The following is a 19,221-nucleotide window of genomic DNA, read 5'->3' as shown; positions in this document are numbered from 1 at the left end:
GTAGAGTAATCTTGGTTGCAGATTTTTTTCCTTCATCACTTTAATTATGTCCTGCCACTCCCTTCTGGCTTGTAGAGTTTCTGCTGAGAGATCAGCTGTTATCCTGATGGGGATTCCCTTGTGTGTTATTTGTTGTTTTTGCCTTGCTGCTTTTAATATGATTTCTTTGTGTTTAATTTTTGACAGTTTGATTAATATGTGTCTTGGCATATTTCTCCTTGGATTTATTCTGTATGGGACTCTCTGTGCCTCCTGGACTTGATTAACTATTTCCTTTCCCATATTAGGAAAGTTTTCAACTGTAATCTCTTCCAATATTTTCTCAGCCCCTTTCTTTTTCTCTTCTTCTTCTGGAACCCCTATAATTCGAATGTTTTGCGTTTAATGTTGTCCCACAGGTCTCTGAGACTGTCCTCTGTTCTTTTCATTCTTTTTTCTTTATTTTTCTCTGCATCAGTTATTTCCACTATTTTATCTTCCAGGTCACTTATCCGTTTTTCTGCCTCAGTTATTCTGCTATTGAACCCATCTAGAGTATTTTTCATTTCATTTATTGTGTTTTTAATCGATGCTTGATTCATCTTTAGTTCTTCTAGGTCTTTGTTAACTGTCTTGCATTTTGTCTATTTCCAAGATTTTGGATCTTGGAAATAGAATCTATCATTATTCTGAATTCTTTTTCAGGTAGACTGGCTATTACGTCTTCATTTGTTAGGTCTGGTGGGTTTTTATCTTGCTCCTTGTCCTGCTGTGTGTTTTTCTGTCTTCTCATTTTGCTTATGTTACTGTGTTTGGGGTCTCCTTTTTGCAGGCTGCAGGTTCGAAGTTCCTGTTGTTTTTGGTGTCTGTCCCCAGTGGCTAAGGTTGGTTTAGTGGGTTGTGTAGGCTTCCTGGTGGAGGGGACTAGTGCCTGTGTTCTGGTGGATGAGGCTGGATCTTGTCTATCTTGTGGGCAGGTCCACGTCTGGTGGTGTGTTTTGGGGTGTCTGTGGACTTTTTATGATTTTAGGCAGCCTCTCTGCTAATGGGTGGCGTGTTCCTGTCTTGCTAGTTGTTTGGCATAGGGTGTCCGGCACTGTAGCTTGCTGGTCGTTGAGTGAAGCTGGGTGTTGGTGTTGAGATGGAGATCTCTGGGAGATTTTCACTGTTTGATATTATGTGGAGCTGGGAGGTCTCTTGTGGACCAGTGTCCTGAAGTTGGCTCTCCCACCTCAGAGGCACAGCACTGACTCCTGGCTCCTCAATTTGGGATGATTTGTTGTCTATTCATGTATTCCACAGATGCAGGGTACATCAAGTTGGTTGTGGAGCTTTAATCCGGTGCTTCTGAGGCTGCTGGGAGAGATTTCCTTTTCTCTTCTTTGTTCTCACAGCTCCTGGGTCTCAGCTTTGGATTTGGCCCCACCTGTGCATATAGGTCGCTGGAGGGTGTATGTTCTTCACTCAGACAGGACAGGGTTAAAGGAGAAGCCACTTCGGGGACTCTGGCTCACTCAGGCCGGGGGGGAGGGAGGGGCACGGAGTGCGGGGTGAGCCTGCAGAGGCAGAGGCCAGCGTGACGTTGCACCAGCCCGAAGCACACCGTGCATTCTCCCAGGGAAGCCGTCCTGGATCCCACGACCCCGGCAGTGACTGGCTGCACAGGCTCCTAGAAGGGCGGCGTGGACAGTGATCTGCGCTCGCACACAGGCCTCTTGGCGGCGGCAGCAGCAGCCCCAGCAACCCATGCCCGTCGCTGCGCTCCGCGCTTCCGGCCGTGACTCGCGCCCATCTGTGGAGCTCCTTTAAGCAGCGCGCTTAATCCCCTCTCCTCACTCACCAGAAAACCAAGACGGAAGAAAAAGTCTCTTGCCTCTTCAGCAGCTCCATAGTTTTCCCGGACTCCCTCCTGACTAGCTGTGGCGCATTAGCCCCCTTCAGGCTGAATTCTCGCCGCCCGCCCCAGTCCTCTCCCTGCACTCTGACCAAAGCCCGAGCCTCAGCTTCCAACGCCACCAGCCCCGGCGGACGAGCAGACAACCCTCTCGGGATGGTGAGTGGCGGTCGGCACCGATCCTCTGTGTGGGAATCTCTCCGTTTTGCCCTACCCAGGTACGTGGGGAGTATCTTGCCTTTTCGGAGGTCTGAGGTCTTCTTCCAGCGTTCAGTAGGTGTTCTGTAGGAGTTGTTCCACGTGTGGCTGTATTTCTGGTGTTTCTGTAGCGAGGAAGCTGATCTCCGAGGCTTACTCTTCTCTCTAGTTTATAACCGAGGAAATCAATGGAAGGAAGGTCTGTTTCCCTAGTTACCAGAGTGCGAAAAGCAGAAATGCTGCCGCCCTCTGCCTGTTACCTGCAACAGCAGCTTTAAAACCTGCGCTAAGGGTCACTTCATATGCACAAGTACTGTTGGGCTGTAAATGAAACCTGCCCTCAAAATGTCTTCAGGGAAGTAATGGCCAGAATGTTTCAAAATGTGGCACATACTTCAAGAAACCAATTTGAAGAGGTAAGCTGTCCTCACAGTTTTAAGGAAAAAAAAAAAAAAAAAGGACATGCCTGAAAGCTCAATTTCAAGGGGTTATGAGACGCATGCAAATCCAACCACAAACAGGTACCAGCTCACACCAGTCAGAATAAACTTCAGCAAAATACTACAAGCAATAAATGCTGAAGGGTTTGCGGAGAAGTGCATACCCTCAACTTTAAGTGGGACGTGACCTGGTAAGAGCCACTAATGAGAGCAGAATGGAGGTGCCTTTACATGGTAAACATTTTGCTACCATATGATCGAGCGGGCCCACTCCTGGGCCTATAACATAAGAAGACACAATTAGAAAGACACAGAGAGGCAAATCTGCATTGAAGCTGTATTACAATAGCCAAGACGTGGAAGCAACCAAAAAGTCCATCAACAGATGAGTGGACAAAGAAGAACTGGTACAGGTACAGATGGAATATTAGCCAAGGAAAAAAAATGAAACGACGTTTGGAGCACTGTAGATGAGTCTAGAGGTGATCACTCAACTTGTAGTAAGTCAGAAAGCGAAAGACACATATCCTATGATATCACTTACAGGCGTTACCTAAAAATTGATACCAGTGAAGATATTTCCACAGAGAAAGGCACTCACAGATTCATTAAACAAACATGTTTCACCAATGGAAAGGGGTGAGGATTGGATACATTTGGTTACTGGGGTTAACAGAGATATACAAACACAGGTGAAGTATATAATCACCAAAGACCTACAGAATACCAAGAGAAGACTACTCAACATTCTGTCATAACCTACATGGGAAAAGGATCCGAAGAAGAATACATATATGTATATGTGTAAAAGAACGACATCTTGCACACCTAGAACAAGCAAAACATTGTAATCAAACTTGCTGTGATAAAAAATAAACATTAAATTAAAAAACGAATAAGAAGTAGTGAGATAAACTTAAGGGGCTCTTTCCTGGCTCATTCCATTCTAATTTACAACCTAGAACACGACTTCCATTGAGACTCTGTTACCCTAGTAACCAGATTCTGTAAAGGAGAACTGCTGCCGCCTTGTGGCCGTTTCACACCACAGCAGCTCTAAACCCAGGGCTAATGGTTACTTGATATTCAAAATAATTGCAGGCCTGTAAATGACACGTGCCCTCAAAACTAATCCTTGGGTCGTAAATCAAGCAAAAACCTCAAAAGTCGTGCATATTTCAAAACGACAATTTCAAGAGGCATATTTTACGCACATTTTGGCTTCGCTTTCTGTTTGTTTCTTTTTTGTTTAAAAAAAGGGAATGGAAGAAGGCTCAACATCAGGAATTAATAAACCATGAAAACCCAGTCTACAAAAAGGTTCACCTCACGGCCGTCAGAATGATCATCACCAAAAAACTGGACAAAGAATAAATGCTGAAGGAATTGTAGAGAACTGCGTAGCTGCTAGCTTCTGGTGGGATGTAACCTGGTAACAGCGAGTAGTGAGAAGAGAATGGAGGTGCGGTTAAGGTAAAAACTGAGCTACCATGTTATCTGGTAGGCCCTTTCATACACCTATCACCTGAGTAGACCAGAATCAAAAAGACACAGGCTGGCAATCCTGCACTGCAGCATCATTTAACATAACCAAGACGTGGAAGAAAGCAAAATGTCCAGCAACAGAAAAATGCACAAAGAAGAAGTGTCCATGTACACAATCCCATAGTAGGCATGGAAAACAATGAAACAGTAGTGTTTGCACCACCATAGAAGGACTTACAGATAAACACCCAGTTTGAAGTAAGGAAGAAACAAAAAAACAGATAATCTATGATACCAGTTACAGGTGTTACCTAAAAATTGATACCCATGAAATTATTTCCAAGAGGAGTACACGCATGGATTTAGAAACAAAAATATGTTTAACCAAATGGAAAAGTATAAGGAATGGATGAATTAGTATATGGGGTTAACAGACATTTACTAACACATATGAAATATATGTCACAAAATAACTATGGAATACCAAGTGAGGTGTACTCAACACTCTCTAATAACCTACAAGGGAAAGGATCCATAGATGAATAATTAGATACATAGATATAATGAATCAGATTTTGTACACCTAAAACAAACAACATTTTAATCAAATTTGCTCTGGTAATTAATAAAAATTAAATTTAAATAAAAAACAAGAAGTAAGGAGATATAAGCTCTTGGGGGTTTGCCCTGGCACATTCCACTCTAACTTGCAGCCTACTAACAGGATTTCCAGGAAGGCTCTGTTGCCCAAAATCCTCGAGTTGGAAATGTAGAAATGCTGCCGCCTCGTGGACGTTTCCCACAAGAGTGGCTTTAAACCCATAGCTAATGGTCACTTAACATTCACAAGGACACAGGGCTGTAAAGGACACCTATCCTCAAAGATTGTGCTGAGGAAGGGAATGGACAAAAAAATTCAAAACTGTCAAAATCTTCAAGGAGATAGTATGAAGAGGAAAGTTTTACTAACTCTTTTTCAAAAAAAAAAGGAAAATGGATAAAAGCTCAACATCAGGAATTATGAGACTCATGCAAATCGAACCTACAAAAAGTTTTCAACTCACGCTAGTCAACTACCATCAGCAAAAGGTGTACAATCAATAAATGCTGAAGGGGCTTTAGAGAACTGTGTACGCTGTAGCTGCTGGTGAGATGTAAAATGGTAACAGCTAATAATGAGAACAGAAAGGAGCTGCGTTTAAAAGTAAAATTTGAGATGCCTTTTGATCCAGCAGGCCCACCACTAGGCCTATCACCTAAGAGCCGAATCGAGAAGACACAGGCTGACAAAGGTGTACTGAAGCAATATTCAAATTAGCCAAGACATGAAAGCAGCAAAAATGTCAATCAACAGATGAATGGACAAAGAACAAATGGTACATGTACCTAATGGAAGATTAACTTTTGAAAATAATTGACAATGCCATTTTCATGACTACAGGTGACTCTAGATATAATCATATTACGTTAAGTCAAAAGTGTATGATATATATCTTATAAGTTATAGATGTTATCTTAAGATTCCTTCCAATGAACGTATTTCCAAAGGAAAAGACACTCAGAGATGTATAAAGCAAAGTAATGGTTAACCAAAATGAAAGGGGGGAGCATGGATAAATTAGGATTATGGTGTTAACATGCATACACTAATATATTTTATATGTATATAAACTTATATAAATTATAGAATCGCTAATACATATAAATTATATAATCACCAAACACCTACCAAATACCAAGGGAGGTCTACTCAACATTGTAATAATGTACATGGTACCAGGATCCAAAGATGAAAAGATATATGTATGAAAAACTGATCACAATCGGTACATCCAGAGAATCACAACACTCTAATAAAATTTACTCAGATAGGTGCTTTGCTGGTGGCGCAGTGGTTGAAAATCTGCCTGCCAATGCAGGGGACACTGGTCCGAGCCCTGGTCTGGGAGGTTCCCCCATGCGGCGGAGCTACTGGGCCCGTGAACCACAACTACTGAGCCTGCGCGTCTGGAGCCTATGCTCCACAACAAGAGAGGCTGCGATAGTGAGAGGCCCGCACACTGCAATGAAGAGAGGCCCCCGCTTGCTGCAACTAGAGAAAGCCCTCACACAGAAACAAACACCCAACACAGCCAAAAATAAATAAATAAATATTAAAGGCAAAGAAGAAAGGGGAAATTGTAGATAGAGTAAGGATCTAGTTTGAAAAAAACATTTACTCCAATAAAAAACATAAAATAAATTTAAAAAGCAAACATAAGTAGGAGACATAAGCTTTTCAGAGTTTGTCCTGGAACATTCCACTACAATTTGCAACCTAGGAACACAACTTCCAGGAAGGCTCTCCTGCCCTTGTAACCAAAGCTAGGAATGTAGAAATCTGCCGCCTTGTGGCCAATTCCCGCAACAACAGCTTTAATCCCAGTGCTCTTGGTCACTTAATAGTCACAAGGACTGTAGGGCTTTAAATGACACCTGCCTTCAAAAAATATCCTGCGGTCAGGAATGGACATTAATATGCAAAACAGTAGAAAATCTGGAGAAGACAATTTCAAGAGGTAAATTTCCTCACAGTGTTTTTTTAAAAGACATGAAAAAATGTTCAACATCAAGAATTATTAGGGACATGCAAATTTAAACTATAAAATGGTATTACCTCACAATAGTCCGAATGGCCATCAGAGAAAAGTGTCTGCAAACAATACATGCTGAATGGGTTTCCGAGAATGGATACACTCCTATGCTGTTGCTGGGATGTAAACTGGTAATAGCCATTAATCAGAACAGAATGAAGGTGCCTTTAAAAGGTAACAATTGGGCTACTATGTGATCCTGCCAAACCACTAATGGGCCTGCAACCCGAGAACACCAGAATTCAGAAAGACTCAGGTACCCAAAAGTGCTCTTCAGCGATACTTAAAATAGCCAGACATGGATGCAAGCAAAATGTCCAAGTACAGATGAATGGACAAAGAGTGGTACATGTACACAATCAAATATTAGCCATGGAAAAGATGAAACAATGCCTTTTGCAACACCACTGATGAACCTATGGGTAATCATACTACATAATGTAAGTCACAAAAAGAAAGACAAATATCCAATGATATCATTTACTAGTGTTATCTAAAAATTGATATCTATGAACATATTTCCACTGAGAAAGACCCATACAGACTTTGAAAACGGTGAAAGGAATGGAAAAATTAGGATGTTGGGGTTAACATGCATTTCATAATTCATATAAAATATATAATCAAGAAGAACCTACTGGATGCCAAGGGACGTCTACTCAACTCTCTCGAATGACCAACATGGGAAAGAATCTAAACCTGATTAGAGATATGTATATATGTATATGTATGAATGAACCAGATTCTGTACACCTAGAACAAACACAACATTGTAATCAAATTTACTCTGATAAGAAATAAAAATTAAACAAGAAGTAATGTGACACAAGATTTTGGGTATTTGTCCTGGCACTTTACACTCCAATTTATAACCTAGGAAGAGGAATTCCACTAAGACTCTGTTTTCCCTAGCAATCAAGTTGAGTTTGAATAAATTCCGCTGCCTTGTTGCCCTTTCCTGCAACTTCAACTTTGAAAACAATGCATATGGGTACTTAATATTCACAAGGACCATTGGGCTGTAAATGATACCCCCAATCAGATAATGTCCAGGGGTAGGTAAGCAAAATAAATTCCAAAGGAACAGACCTCAAGATCCTATTTCAATAGGTAAATTTTACACCGTTTAAAAGAAAAGCACGTGAAAAGATGCTCTAACTCCTGTATTATTAGCATCATGGAAATCAAAACTACAATGAGGGATCACTTCACATGAGTAAGAACAGCTATCATCAAAAAATCTACAAACAATAAATGCTTGAGAGGTTGTAGAAAAAGGGAATCCTCCTATGCTGCTGTTGGGAACTAACGTGGTAACAGCCACTATAAATAACAGTATGGAGGTGCCTTTACAAGGTAAAATTAGAGGTAACATATGATCCAGCAGTCCCACTCCCAGGCATATATAACAGGAGAAAACCAGAATTGGAAAACACACATGCAACCATATGTGTACTGCAGCACAATTTACAACGTCTAAGACTTGGAAGAAACCAAAATATCCATCAGCAGATGGATGGATAAAGAAGTGGTACATGTTCACAGTGAAATATTACTCAGAAATGAAAAAGAATGAAGGAATGCCATTTGCAGCATCATGGATAGAATTAGAGATAATCATACTAAGTGAAGTAAGTCAGAAAGAGAAAGTCAAATATCAGATGATACTACTTATAGCTGAAATTTAACAACTGATAGCAATGAACTAATTTACAAGAGAGAAACAGGGACTTTCCAGGTGGTCCAATGGTTAAGAATCCAAGCTTCCACTTCAGAGCGCATGGGTTGGATCCCTGGTGTTGGGAGAACTAATAACATGCATGCCTCGCAGTACAGCCAAACAAATAAAATAAAAGAGAGAGAAACAGACTCACAGACTTAGAAAACAAACTTATGGTTACCCAATAAGAAAGGTGGGTGGAAGGAATAAATCAGGAGGCTTGGAAAAATATTTACACACTAATACATATAAAATAGATTATCAACAAGGACCTACTGTATAACAAAGGGAAGTCTACTCAACACTCTCTAATAACCTATGTGCGAAAATAATCTGAAGATGAACAGACATGAATATACATAACTGAACAAGATTCTGTACACCTACCACAAACAGAATATTTTAAATCAATTTTATTCCAATAAAAAAGAAAAATTAAATTAAACCAAAACAAGAAGTAACAAAACAGAAGATTTTGGGTGTTTGTTCTGCCACAGCCCACACTAATTTACAATCCAGGAGCCCGTCTTCCACGGTGGGTCTGGTTACCCAAGTAACCAGAGAGGGGCATGAAGGAAATCCTACCACCTGTGCCCATTTCCACAACAGCAACTTTAAAACATGTGCTTATGGGCACTTCATAGTCACAAAGACTGCCAGGGGGTAAATGACACCTGCCCTTAACAAATGTCCTGTGGTAGTTATTGAACAAAAATTCAAAATACTCAGACTTTCAAAAAGCCTATGTCAACTGTAACTTTTTCTCACAGTGTTTCAAAAAACACATGCAAAGATGCTCAAAATCTCGAATTACTAGACACATGAAAGTCAAAACTACAACAAGGTATCACCTCGCACAGTCAGAATGGCCATCATCAAAACGTTTACAAACCATAAATGCTGGAGAGGACATGGAGAAAAGGGAACCCTGCTATGCTGTTGGTGACATGTAAGCTGGTAACAGCCACTATAAAGCAGACTATGGAGATACCTTTCAAAAGTAAAAATAGAGCTACCATATCTTCCAGAAGTCCTACTTCTGGGCCTACATCTGCAGAAAGCCAGAATTCAAAAAGACAAATGCACCCAAACCCAAACATGCACTGAAGCACTATTTACAATAGCCAAGACATGGATGCAACCAAAATGTCCATCAACAGATGAATGGATAATGAAGAAGTGGTACATGTACACAATCAAATATTACTGAGAAATGGAAAAGGATGATCATCTCTAGGTTCATTCCTGTTGCTGCAAATGGCATTATTTTATTCTAAGGGAAGTAATTCAGATAGAAAAAGACAAATATCATATGTTAACACTTATAGTGGAGTCTAAAAAATGATAGAAATGAACAAATTTATAAAACAGAAACAAACCAACAGACTTCAGATATCCTTCAGTGAGAAAAATTTTTAAATCTGTTACCAATCATTAAATGTCAACCTGAAAAATGTAAGCAATAAATAACATTGTAAAGGTATTAATTCTCCCCAAATGAACCTATACAAGGCATTAGCAAACTAAACCTGGAGATCACATCCAGCCTATCACCTTCTTTTGTAAATTAAATTTAATGAATGACCCACAAGAAAACCCATAATGAGACGTCAGGTCACACCTCTCAACGTGGCTATTATTCCAAAGTCTACAAATATGAAATGTTGTTCATGACATGGAGAAGGGAATCCTAGTACACTGTTGGTGGGATTGTAAATTGGTACACCCACTATGAAAAGAATATGGAGGTCCTGAGAAAAGCTACAAGTAGAACTATCATATTAGCCAACAATTCCACTGCTTGGTATAGGTCCAAAGAAAATGAAGACACCAATTTGACAAGATGCATGCATCCCAGTGTTCATAGCAGCATTATTTACAATTGCCAACATATGGAAGCAAACTGAATGTCCATCAACAGATAAGTGGATAAAGAAGATGTGGTATGTATACACAATAGACTATCACTCAGCCATTAAAAACGATCAAATCCTGCCATTTGCAACAATGTGGATAGGCCTAGATTATTTATACCTACTTAAATCAGTTAGAGAAAGACAAATACTCTCTGTTCTCACTTCTCTGTTGAATCTAAAAATGCAAGAAAGGAATGTATATAACAAAACAGAAATAGACTCACAGAGAACAAATTAGTGGTTACTGGTGGGGTGAGAGAAGGGGGGAGGGAAAGACAGTAGTTTGTTTCTCTAAATCCAATACCCCTACATATGAAATAAACAAACAAGGATATATAGTACAACATAGGGAAATATAGCCATTATTTTGTAATCACTTTAGTGGAGCATGACCTATAAAAGTATTCAATCCATATGTTGTTCCCCTGAGACTAATGTAATATTGTAAATCAACTATACTTCAATTTAAATAATCCATAGGGTGGCTGAACGGATTAAAGAAAGTTCAATTATACTGTGTACAAGAGATTCATGTTAACTTCTAATCCATATATAGCATAAAATTGAATGACTGGAAAAAATACTCCATGAAAATGATACTTGCCTAACTGGTCTATTATGAGGTAAAAAAACACTTGAAGTCAAACCTCTCAAAGGAAAGTAGGTTATCATATAATGAAAAATGGATTAATTCATCAAGAAATCATGACAATTATAAATATATATGTATCCAGCTTTGGAACCTCTCAACATATAAAGAATATATTAACCCACGAGAAGGGGAACATGTGCAGAAATAAAATAATGGTAAGAAACATCAATATCCAACATTCAAAACTGTATAGATCAACCGGACAAAATATCAATCAGGAAACACTGAACTTGAACACACACTTGATAGCAAATGAACCTAACATACATCTACAGTATATTCCACTCAACACCAGCAAACTTTCCATTGTTCTTAAGTACACATAGAACACTGCCTAGGGTAGATCCTATGTTAAGCCACAAAACAAGTATTCAAAAATCCAAGAATATTGAAATCATATCAAGGATCATTTGCAAACACAATGGTATGAAACTGAAATTCAATATTAAAAAGAATAATTGAAAATTCAAGAACACTTAGAAATTGAATAAGATCCTGAATAGCCAGTGCAGACAGGAATAAATCAAAAGGGAAATTGAAAGGAAATCTTAAAGCAAACAAAATTGGAAACACAAAGTACTTAAATTTATGGAATACAGGAACAAGACTAAAATTCAAACTAACAACAGAAGTACCATACCAACCAGCAATCCAACTACTGGGCATTTACCCTGAGAAAATCATAATTCAAAAACAGTTATGTACAACAATGTTCACTGAAGCTCTATTAACAATGGCCAGGACATGGAAGCAACATAAGTATCCATCAAGAGATGAATGGATAAAGAAGATCTGGCATATATATACAATGGAATATTACTCAGCCTTAAAAAGAAACAAGACTGAGCTATCTGTAGTGAGGTGGATGGACTTAGAGCCTTTCCTACACAGAAAGTGTAGAAAGAGAAAAAAAGACAAAATTCGAACACTCCCTAACACCATACACAACAATAAATTCAAAATGGATTAGAGACCTTAATGTAAGACCGGACAGTATAAAACTTAGAGGAAAACATAGGAAGAATTCTCGGACATAAACCACAACAAGATCTTTTCTGATGCACCTCCTAGAGTAATGGAATAAAAAACAAAATAAACAAATGGGTCCTAATGAAACGTAAAAGTTTTTGCAAAGCAAAGGAAACCACACACAACATAAAAAGACGACTCTCAGAATAGGAGAAATATTTGCAAATGAATCAACAGACAAAGGATTAATCTCCAATATAAATAAAGAGCTCATGCAGCTCAATATTAAAAAAAAACAAACAACCCAATACAAAAATGGGCAGAAGACCTAAATACACATTCCTTCCAAGAAGACATAGAGATGGCCAAGAAGCACATGAAAAGGTGCTCAACGTCACTAATTAGAGAAATGCAAATCAAAACTACGAGGTATCACCTCACACCTGTTAGAATGGGCATCATCAGAAAATCTACAAACAACAAATGCTGAAGAGGGCTGGAGAAAAGGAACTCTCTTCCACTATTGGTGGGAATGTAAATTGATTCAGTCACCATGGAGAATAGTATGGAGGTTCCTTAAAAATCTAAAAATAGAATTACCATATGATCCAGCAACGCCACTACTGGGTATATACCCAGAGAAAACCATAAATCAAACAGAAACATTCACCACAATGTTCATTGCAGCACTATTTACAATAGCCAGGGAATGGAAGCCACCTAAATGCCCACAGACAGGCGAACGGATAAAGATGTGGTACATGTATAAAATGGAATGTTTCTCAGCCATAAAAAGGAAGGAAATTGGGTCATTTGTAGAGACATTGATGGATCTAGAGACTGTCATACAGAGTGAAGTAAGTCAGAAAAACAAATATTGTATATTACTGCATATATGTGGAACCTAGAAAAATGGTACAGATGAACCAGTTTGCAGGGCAGAAATAGAGACACAGAGGTAGAGAACAAACCTATGGACACCAAGGGGGGAACGCCATGTGAGGGTGGTGGTGGGATGAATTGGGAGATTGGGATTCACATGTGCACACTTATATGTATAAAATAGATAACCAATAAGAACCTGCTGTATAAAAAAACAAATAAAATAAAATTTAAAAATTAAAATAATAAATAAAATTTAAAAAATAAAACAGAAAAAGAAGTTCTTCCCTTCCCAAAGCTGTATTTATACGAATGAATTATTTCCATGCTTATATCTATAAATACAAAAAATAGGAATAAACCCTAGCTTGAACCAAAAAAGAGAAAGAAAAAAAATCAGAACCCACCAGTTATACAGAGGAAAACCCTACCAGGGCACTTGCTCCAGTGTTAAACAAGTCTGAAGTTGGTCACAGGTGGGGAATCATCTCCCATGCAGCCAGCAGGCCCCCCGCAAGGAGCGTCCTCATTGCAAAGCTGGGGGACCGTGCCGAGGCGTCTGTGAGTAGACAGGAGCTGAGCCCCAGGCCAGCTGCTGCTGAACTGTTCCCACCCTTCCCAGGTAAAACACCTGAATGTGTGCAAGGACTTGAAAGCCTACAGGAAGGGCCGTGGAGCCACACCAGCGACAGCACGCAGGCCGACTTGGTGCCGGCAGGCCAGCCAGGATGGTCCTGGCCCCAGACGCTCTTCTGGAAGCTTTCCACTTCCCTGCCTGAGATACCCCTCCTGGCCCGGCCCCCACTGCTTTTTTCCTTCCTCACCTCTGCCCGGCGAGCAATTCCAGCAGCAGGTATGGGTGACACATCCTCTTCTTTAGCAGGTGGCAGCCTGGCAACTCCTGCAGAAAGTCCAGCAGAGCCCCCACTCACACCGGGCCACCCAAAAAGCCACGGCCCCTCACTCCCTCCCACCAGCCCAGCCCCGACACTGCTGACGGGGCAGAAAATATGGCGTCAGGCACAGCTGCAGGGGCTCTTGCTGCCTGGAGTGGTGTTTATACTGACCTCAACCCAGGCACACCTGGGGAGGGCTGGCCCGCCGGGTCAGCCAATCCTCACCCCTCAGCGGCTCACATTTGCAGAAAATGGCCCTTGCTGCACCGGCCACGTACAAGGAAGAGGTGTGGGCTCCTGAGAGTCAGGACAGACAAGGGGCTGCAGCCCTGGCTTGTTTTCTATTCAATTTAGCTGCCCCATGAGTGGGAGACAACCTCAAGAAGACCCTCTATTAATGAGAGGAACCCAGGAGTCAGGGAGAGGAGGGGTGGCGGGTGGAGACAGAGGCCTGGTGCCCCGGCTGCAGTGGAAGCCTCTGGAAGACCAAGCAGAGGGAGGCCGCACAGAGTGATGCCCAGGGTCACAGACCCGTCAGAGCTGCTGTTTTTTAGTTCAAGTCCTGCTCTGAGGTGCTCTGTGTCAGCTCAACCGACAGGTGGGCTGGGGGCGCTCTGCAATGAGGGCTATGTGCACGGTTCCTGTGTGCCCAGGCTTGCTGGGTGCCTGCCCAGGTGAGCTCCATACCCGTGTAGGGGCCTGACCACGAGAGCCCGGTGGGCTGCTGGGTACCTGTCCAGGTGAGCTCCATATCCTGGGAGGGGCCTGACCACGAGAGCCCCGTGAGCTGCTGGGTAACTGCCCAGGTGAGCTCCATATCCTGGAAGGGGCCTGACCACGAGAGCCCCGAGGGCTGCTGGGTACCTGGTAAAGAACGTCAGGACAGGACAGTCAGTGAAGCCACCAAGAATATACATCCAGCAGATCCTAATTCCCACACCCTGCTGGTCATTCTACCATCCACCAGGACATGGTATTCTGTATTAGACTTAGATGATGCCTTCTTCTGTATTCCATTATTCCCAGAGTCACAAGAAATTTTGGCCTGTGATTGGCAGGACTCAACATACAACGAAGACAATACCGCTGGGGCCGTCCTGCCCCAAGGGTTCAAAAATCCCCACACCGTCTATGGGGAAACTTAACTAAAACCTAAAAAATCTACCTCTGGAGAAGGGAACCTTCCTTCAATATGCAGACCACATTCTGCTCGCCAGCCCTACTAAGGAGGCCTCTGAACTGCCTAGCCAAGAAAGGATAGAAGGTGTCCAAGAAAAAGGCTCAAATATCACAGACTAAGGTAACCTGCCTGGACTGCATTCTCACAGAAGGTCGGAAAAGCCCATCCCAGGAAAGGGAAGAAGCCATTTGCAGCCTTACCCCTTCTAAAACTAGAAGACAGCTTAGGGGTTCCTGGGGAGGCCGGGGTTTGCTGCATCTGGATCCCTAACTACAGTCTAATAGCTGGGCCTCTATAAGAAACACTGACACGAAAAGATGATGATCCTTTTGACTAGAATCCAGAAGCAGCCTTTCAAGAATGGAAAGAGCAGTCACTTCAGACCCTTGCCCTGGAACTCCCTAGTTTAGCTAAACCCTTTGACCTTTACATTCTCGGTCGAAAGTGAACCGCCCTTGGAGCATTAGTGCAAACACTGGGACCACTTGAACTGTAACAACTCAAGTATGCCATCCAGGTAGGAGAAGCTACGGTCACCAAGGCCTTGGCCCGCCGCCCCATCCGGCCAGGATACTGGGGGTATCTAAAAACCTGGAAATCAGCAGCCCACAAGGCCAGCTCCCTCCTAAGGGAAAAGGACCCCACGTGGTGATCCTAACCACCCACCATGCCCTGAAGTTGCAGAGCAGGGATCGCTCCGTGGACACGCTGACCTCGAGTGAGGAGGCCCTCCAACCCCAACCTCCAGAGAGACAACCAGGGTCAACGGGCCCCCATGACGACTCGGGTGACCATCACTTGACCTGGAGTGTCTCTCAGAAAACAACAACAGTGTGATATTTGTATATGTATAGCTGATTCACTTTGTTATACAGCAGAAGCTAACACACCATTGTAAAGCAATTACATACCAATAAAGGTGTAAAAGAAAAAAAAAAAGAAAGCCCAGAGATAAACCTACACACCTATGGTCAACTAATCTATGACAAAGGAGGCAAGACTATACAATGGATAAAAGACAGTCTCTTCGATCAGTGGTGCTGGGAAAACTAGACAGCTACGTGTAAAAGAATGAAATTCGAACACTCCCTAACACCATACACAACAATAAATTCAAAATGGATTAGAGACCTTAATGTAAGACCGGACAGTATAAAACTTAGAGGAAAACATAGGAAGAATTCTCGGACATAAACCACAACATGATCTTTTCTGATGCACCTCCTAGAGTAACGGAATAAAAAACAAAATAAACAAATGGGTCCTAATGAAACGTAAAAGCTTTTGCAAAGCAAAGGAAACTACACACAAGATGAAAAGACAACTCTCAGAATAGGAGAAATATTTGCAAATGAATCAACAGACAAAGGATTAATCTCCAATATAAATAAACAGCTCATGCAGCTCAATATTAAAAAAAAAAACAAACAACCCAATACAAAAATGGGCAGAAGACCTAAATACACATTTCTTCCAAGAAGACATAGAGATGGCCAAGAAGCACATGAAAAGGTGCTCAACGTCACTAATTAGAGAAATGCAAATCAAAACTACGAGGTATCACCTCACACCTGTTAGAATGGGCATCATCAGAAAATCTACAAACAACAAATGCTGAAGAGGGCTGGAGAAAAGGAACTCTCTTCCACTATTGGTGGGAATGTAAATTGATTCAGTCACCATGGAGAATAGTATGGAGGTTCCTTAAAAATCTAAAAATAGAATTACCATATGATCCAGCAACGCCACTACTGGGTATATACCCAGAGAAAACCATAAATCAAACAGAAACATTCACCACAATGTTCATTGCAGCACTATTTACAATAGCCAGGGAATGGAAGCCACCTAAATGCCCACAGACAGGCGAACGGATAAAGATGTGGTACATGTATAAAATGGAATGTTTCTCAGCCATAAAAAGGAAGGAAATTGGGTCATTTGTAGAGACATTGATGGATCTAGAGACTGTCATACAGAGTGAAGTAAGTCAGAAAAACAAATATTGTATATTACTGCATATATGTGGAACCTAGAAAAATGGTACAGATGAACCAGTTTGCAGGGCAGAAATAGAGACACAGAGGTAGAGAACAAACCTATGGACACCAAGGGGGGAACGCCATGTGAGGGTGGTGGTGGGATGAATTGGGAGATTGGGATTCACATGTGCACACTTATATGTATAAAATAGATAACCAATAAGAACCTGCTGTATAAAAAAACAAATAAAATAAAATTTAAAAATTAAAATAATAAATAAGATTTTAAAAATAAAACAGAAAAAGAAGTTCTTCCCTTCCCAAAGCTGTATTTATACGAATGAATTATTTCCATGCTTATATCTATAAATACAAAAAATAGGAATAAACCCTAGCTTGAACCAAAAAAGAGAAAGAAAAAAAATCAGAACCCACCAGTTATACAGAGGAAAACCCTACCAGGGCACTTGCTCCAGTGTTAAACAAGTCTGAAGTTGGTCACAGGTGGGGAATCATCTCCCATGCAGCCAGCAGGCCCCCCGCAAGGAGCGTCCTCATTGCAAAGCTGGGGGACCGTGCCGAGGCGTCTGTGAGTAGACAGGAGCTGAGCCCCAGGCCAGCTGCTGCTGAACTGTTCCCACCCTTCCCAGGTAAAACACCTGAATGTGTGCAAGGACTTGAAAGCCTACAGGAAGGGCCGTGGAGCCACACCAGCGACAGCACGCAGGCCGACTTGGTGCCGGCAGGCCAGCCAGGATGGTCCTGGCCCCAGACGCTCTTCTGGAAGCTTTCCACTTCCCTGCCTGAGATACCCCTCCTGGCCCGGCCCCCACTGCTTTTTTCCTTCCTCACCTCTGCCCGGCGAGCAATTCCAGCAGCAGGTATGGGTGACACATCCTCTTCTTTAGCAGGTGGCAGCCTGGCAACTCCTGCAGAAAGTCCAGCAGAGCCCCCACTCACACCGGGCCACCCAAAAAGCCACGGCCCCTCACTCCCTCCCACCAGCCCAGCCCCGACACTGCTGACGGGGCAGAAAATATGGCGTCAGGCACAGCTGCAGGGGCTCTTGCTGCCTGGAGTGGTGTTTATACTGACCTCAACCCAGGCACACCTGGGGAGGGCTGGCCCGCCGGGTCAGCCAATCCTCACCCCTCAGCGGCTCACATTTGCAGAAAATGGCCCTTGCTGCACCGGCCACGTACAAGGAAGAGGTGTGGGCTCCTGAGAGTCAGGACAGACAAGGGGCTGCAGCCCTGGCTTGTTTTCTATTCAATTTAGCTGCCCCATGAGTGGGAGACAACCTCAAGAAGACCCTCTATTAATGAGAGGAACCCAGGAGTCAGGGAGAGGAGGGGTGGCGGGTGGAGACAGAGGCCTGGTGCCCCGGCTGCAGTGGAAGCCTCTGGAAGACCAAGCAGAGGGAGGCCGCACAGAGTGATGCCCAGGGTCACAGACCCGTCAGAGCTGCTGTTTTTTAGTTCAAGTCCTGCTCTGAGGTGCTCTGTGTCAGCTCAACCGACAGGTGGGCTGGGGGCGCTCTGCAATGAGGGCTATGTGCACGGTTCCTGTGTGCCCAGGCTTGCTGGGTGCCTGCCCAGGTGAGCTCCATACCCGTGTAGGGGCCTGACCACGAGAGCCCGGTGGGCTGCTGGGTACCTGTCCAGGTGAGCTCCATATCCTGGGAGGGGCCTGACCACGAGAGCCCCGTGAGCTGCTGGGTAACTGCCCAGGTGAGCTCCATATCCTGGAAGGGGCCTGACCACGAGAGCCCCGAGGGCTGCTGGGTACCTGGTAAAGAACGTCAGGACAGGACAGTCAGTGAAGCCACCAAGAATATACATCCAGCAGATCCTAATTCCCACACCCTGCTGGTCATTCTACCATCCACCAGGACATGGTATTCTGTATTAGACTTAGATGATGCCTTCTTCTGTATTCCATTATTCCCAGAGTCACAAGAAATTTTGGCCTGTGATTGGCAGGACTCAACATACAACGAAGACAATACCGCTGGGGCCGTCCTGCCCCAAGGGTTCAAAAATCCCCACACCGTCTATGGGGAAACTTAACTAAAACCTAAAAAATCTACCTCTGGAGAAGGGAACCTTCCTTCAATATGCAGACCACATTCTGCTCGCCAGCCCTACTAAGGAGGCCTCTGAACTGCCTAGCCAAGAAAGGATAGAAGGTGTCCAAGAAAAAGGCTCAAATATCACAGACTAAGGTAACCTGCCTGGACTGCATTCTCACAGAAGGTCGGAAAAGCCCATCCCAGGAAAGGGAAGAAGCCATTTGCAGCCTTACCCCTTCTAAAACTAGAAGACAGCTTAGGGGTTCCTGGGGAGGCCGGGGTTTGCTGCATCTGGATCCCTAACTACAGTCTAATAGCTGGGCC

The 19,221-nt window shown here is 42.7% G+C and overlaps 1 protein-coding gene across 1 annotated transcript; it reads right to left on the bottom strand.

Annotated features, from left to right (window-relative positions):
• Positions 1-1,504: 1,504 nt before the first annotated feature.
• LOC309812758 (uncharacterized protein) lies at positions 1,505-18,603 on the bottom strand. The gene is made up of 5 exons (XM_082636864.1): positions 18,483-18,603; positions 17,679-17,755; positions 14,397-14,528; positions 13,593-13,669; positions 1,505-2,236 (listed from the first exon to the last, which is right to left on the bottom strand). Exons 1-5 carry the CDS (start codon positions 18,565-18,567, stop codon positions 1,816-1,818), a joined length of 792 nt encoding a protein of 263 aa, XP_082492990.1. The 5' UTR covers positions 18,568-18,603; the 3' UTR covers positions 1,505-1,815.
• Positions 18,604-19,221: the final 618 nt, after the last annotated feature.

Source organism: Mesoplodon mirus (assembly GCF_964341445.2).
Source record: "Mesoplodon mirus genome assembly, chromosome: 11".
NCBI lineage: Eukaryota > Metazoa > Chordata > Mammalia > Artiodactyla > Ziphiidae > Mesoplodon > Mesoplodon mirus.
Note: the sequence above shows the minus strand (reverse complement) of the source record. Positions and strands in the feature narration are given on the sequence as shown.

Coding starts and splice junctions, on each gene's coding strand:
- LOC309812758 (XM_082636864.1), bottom strand. CDS start 18,567: ATGGAGCTCACCTGGGCAGTTACCCAGCAGCTCACGGGGCTCTCGTGG. Junction 17,756..18,482: donor TATGGAGCTCACCTGGACAG/GTACCCAGCAGC, acceptor GACTTTCTGCAG/GAGTTGCCAGGCTGCCACCT. Junction 14,529..17,678: donor GAATTGCTCGCCGGGCAGAG/GTGAGGAAGGAA, acceptor GTTCTTTACCAG/GTACCCAGCAGCCCTCGGGG.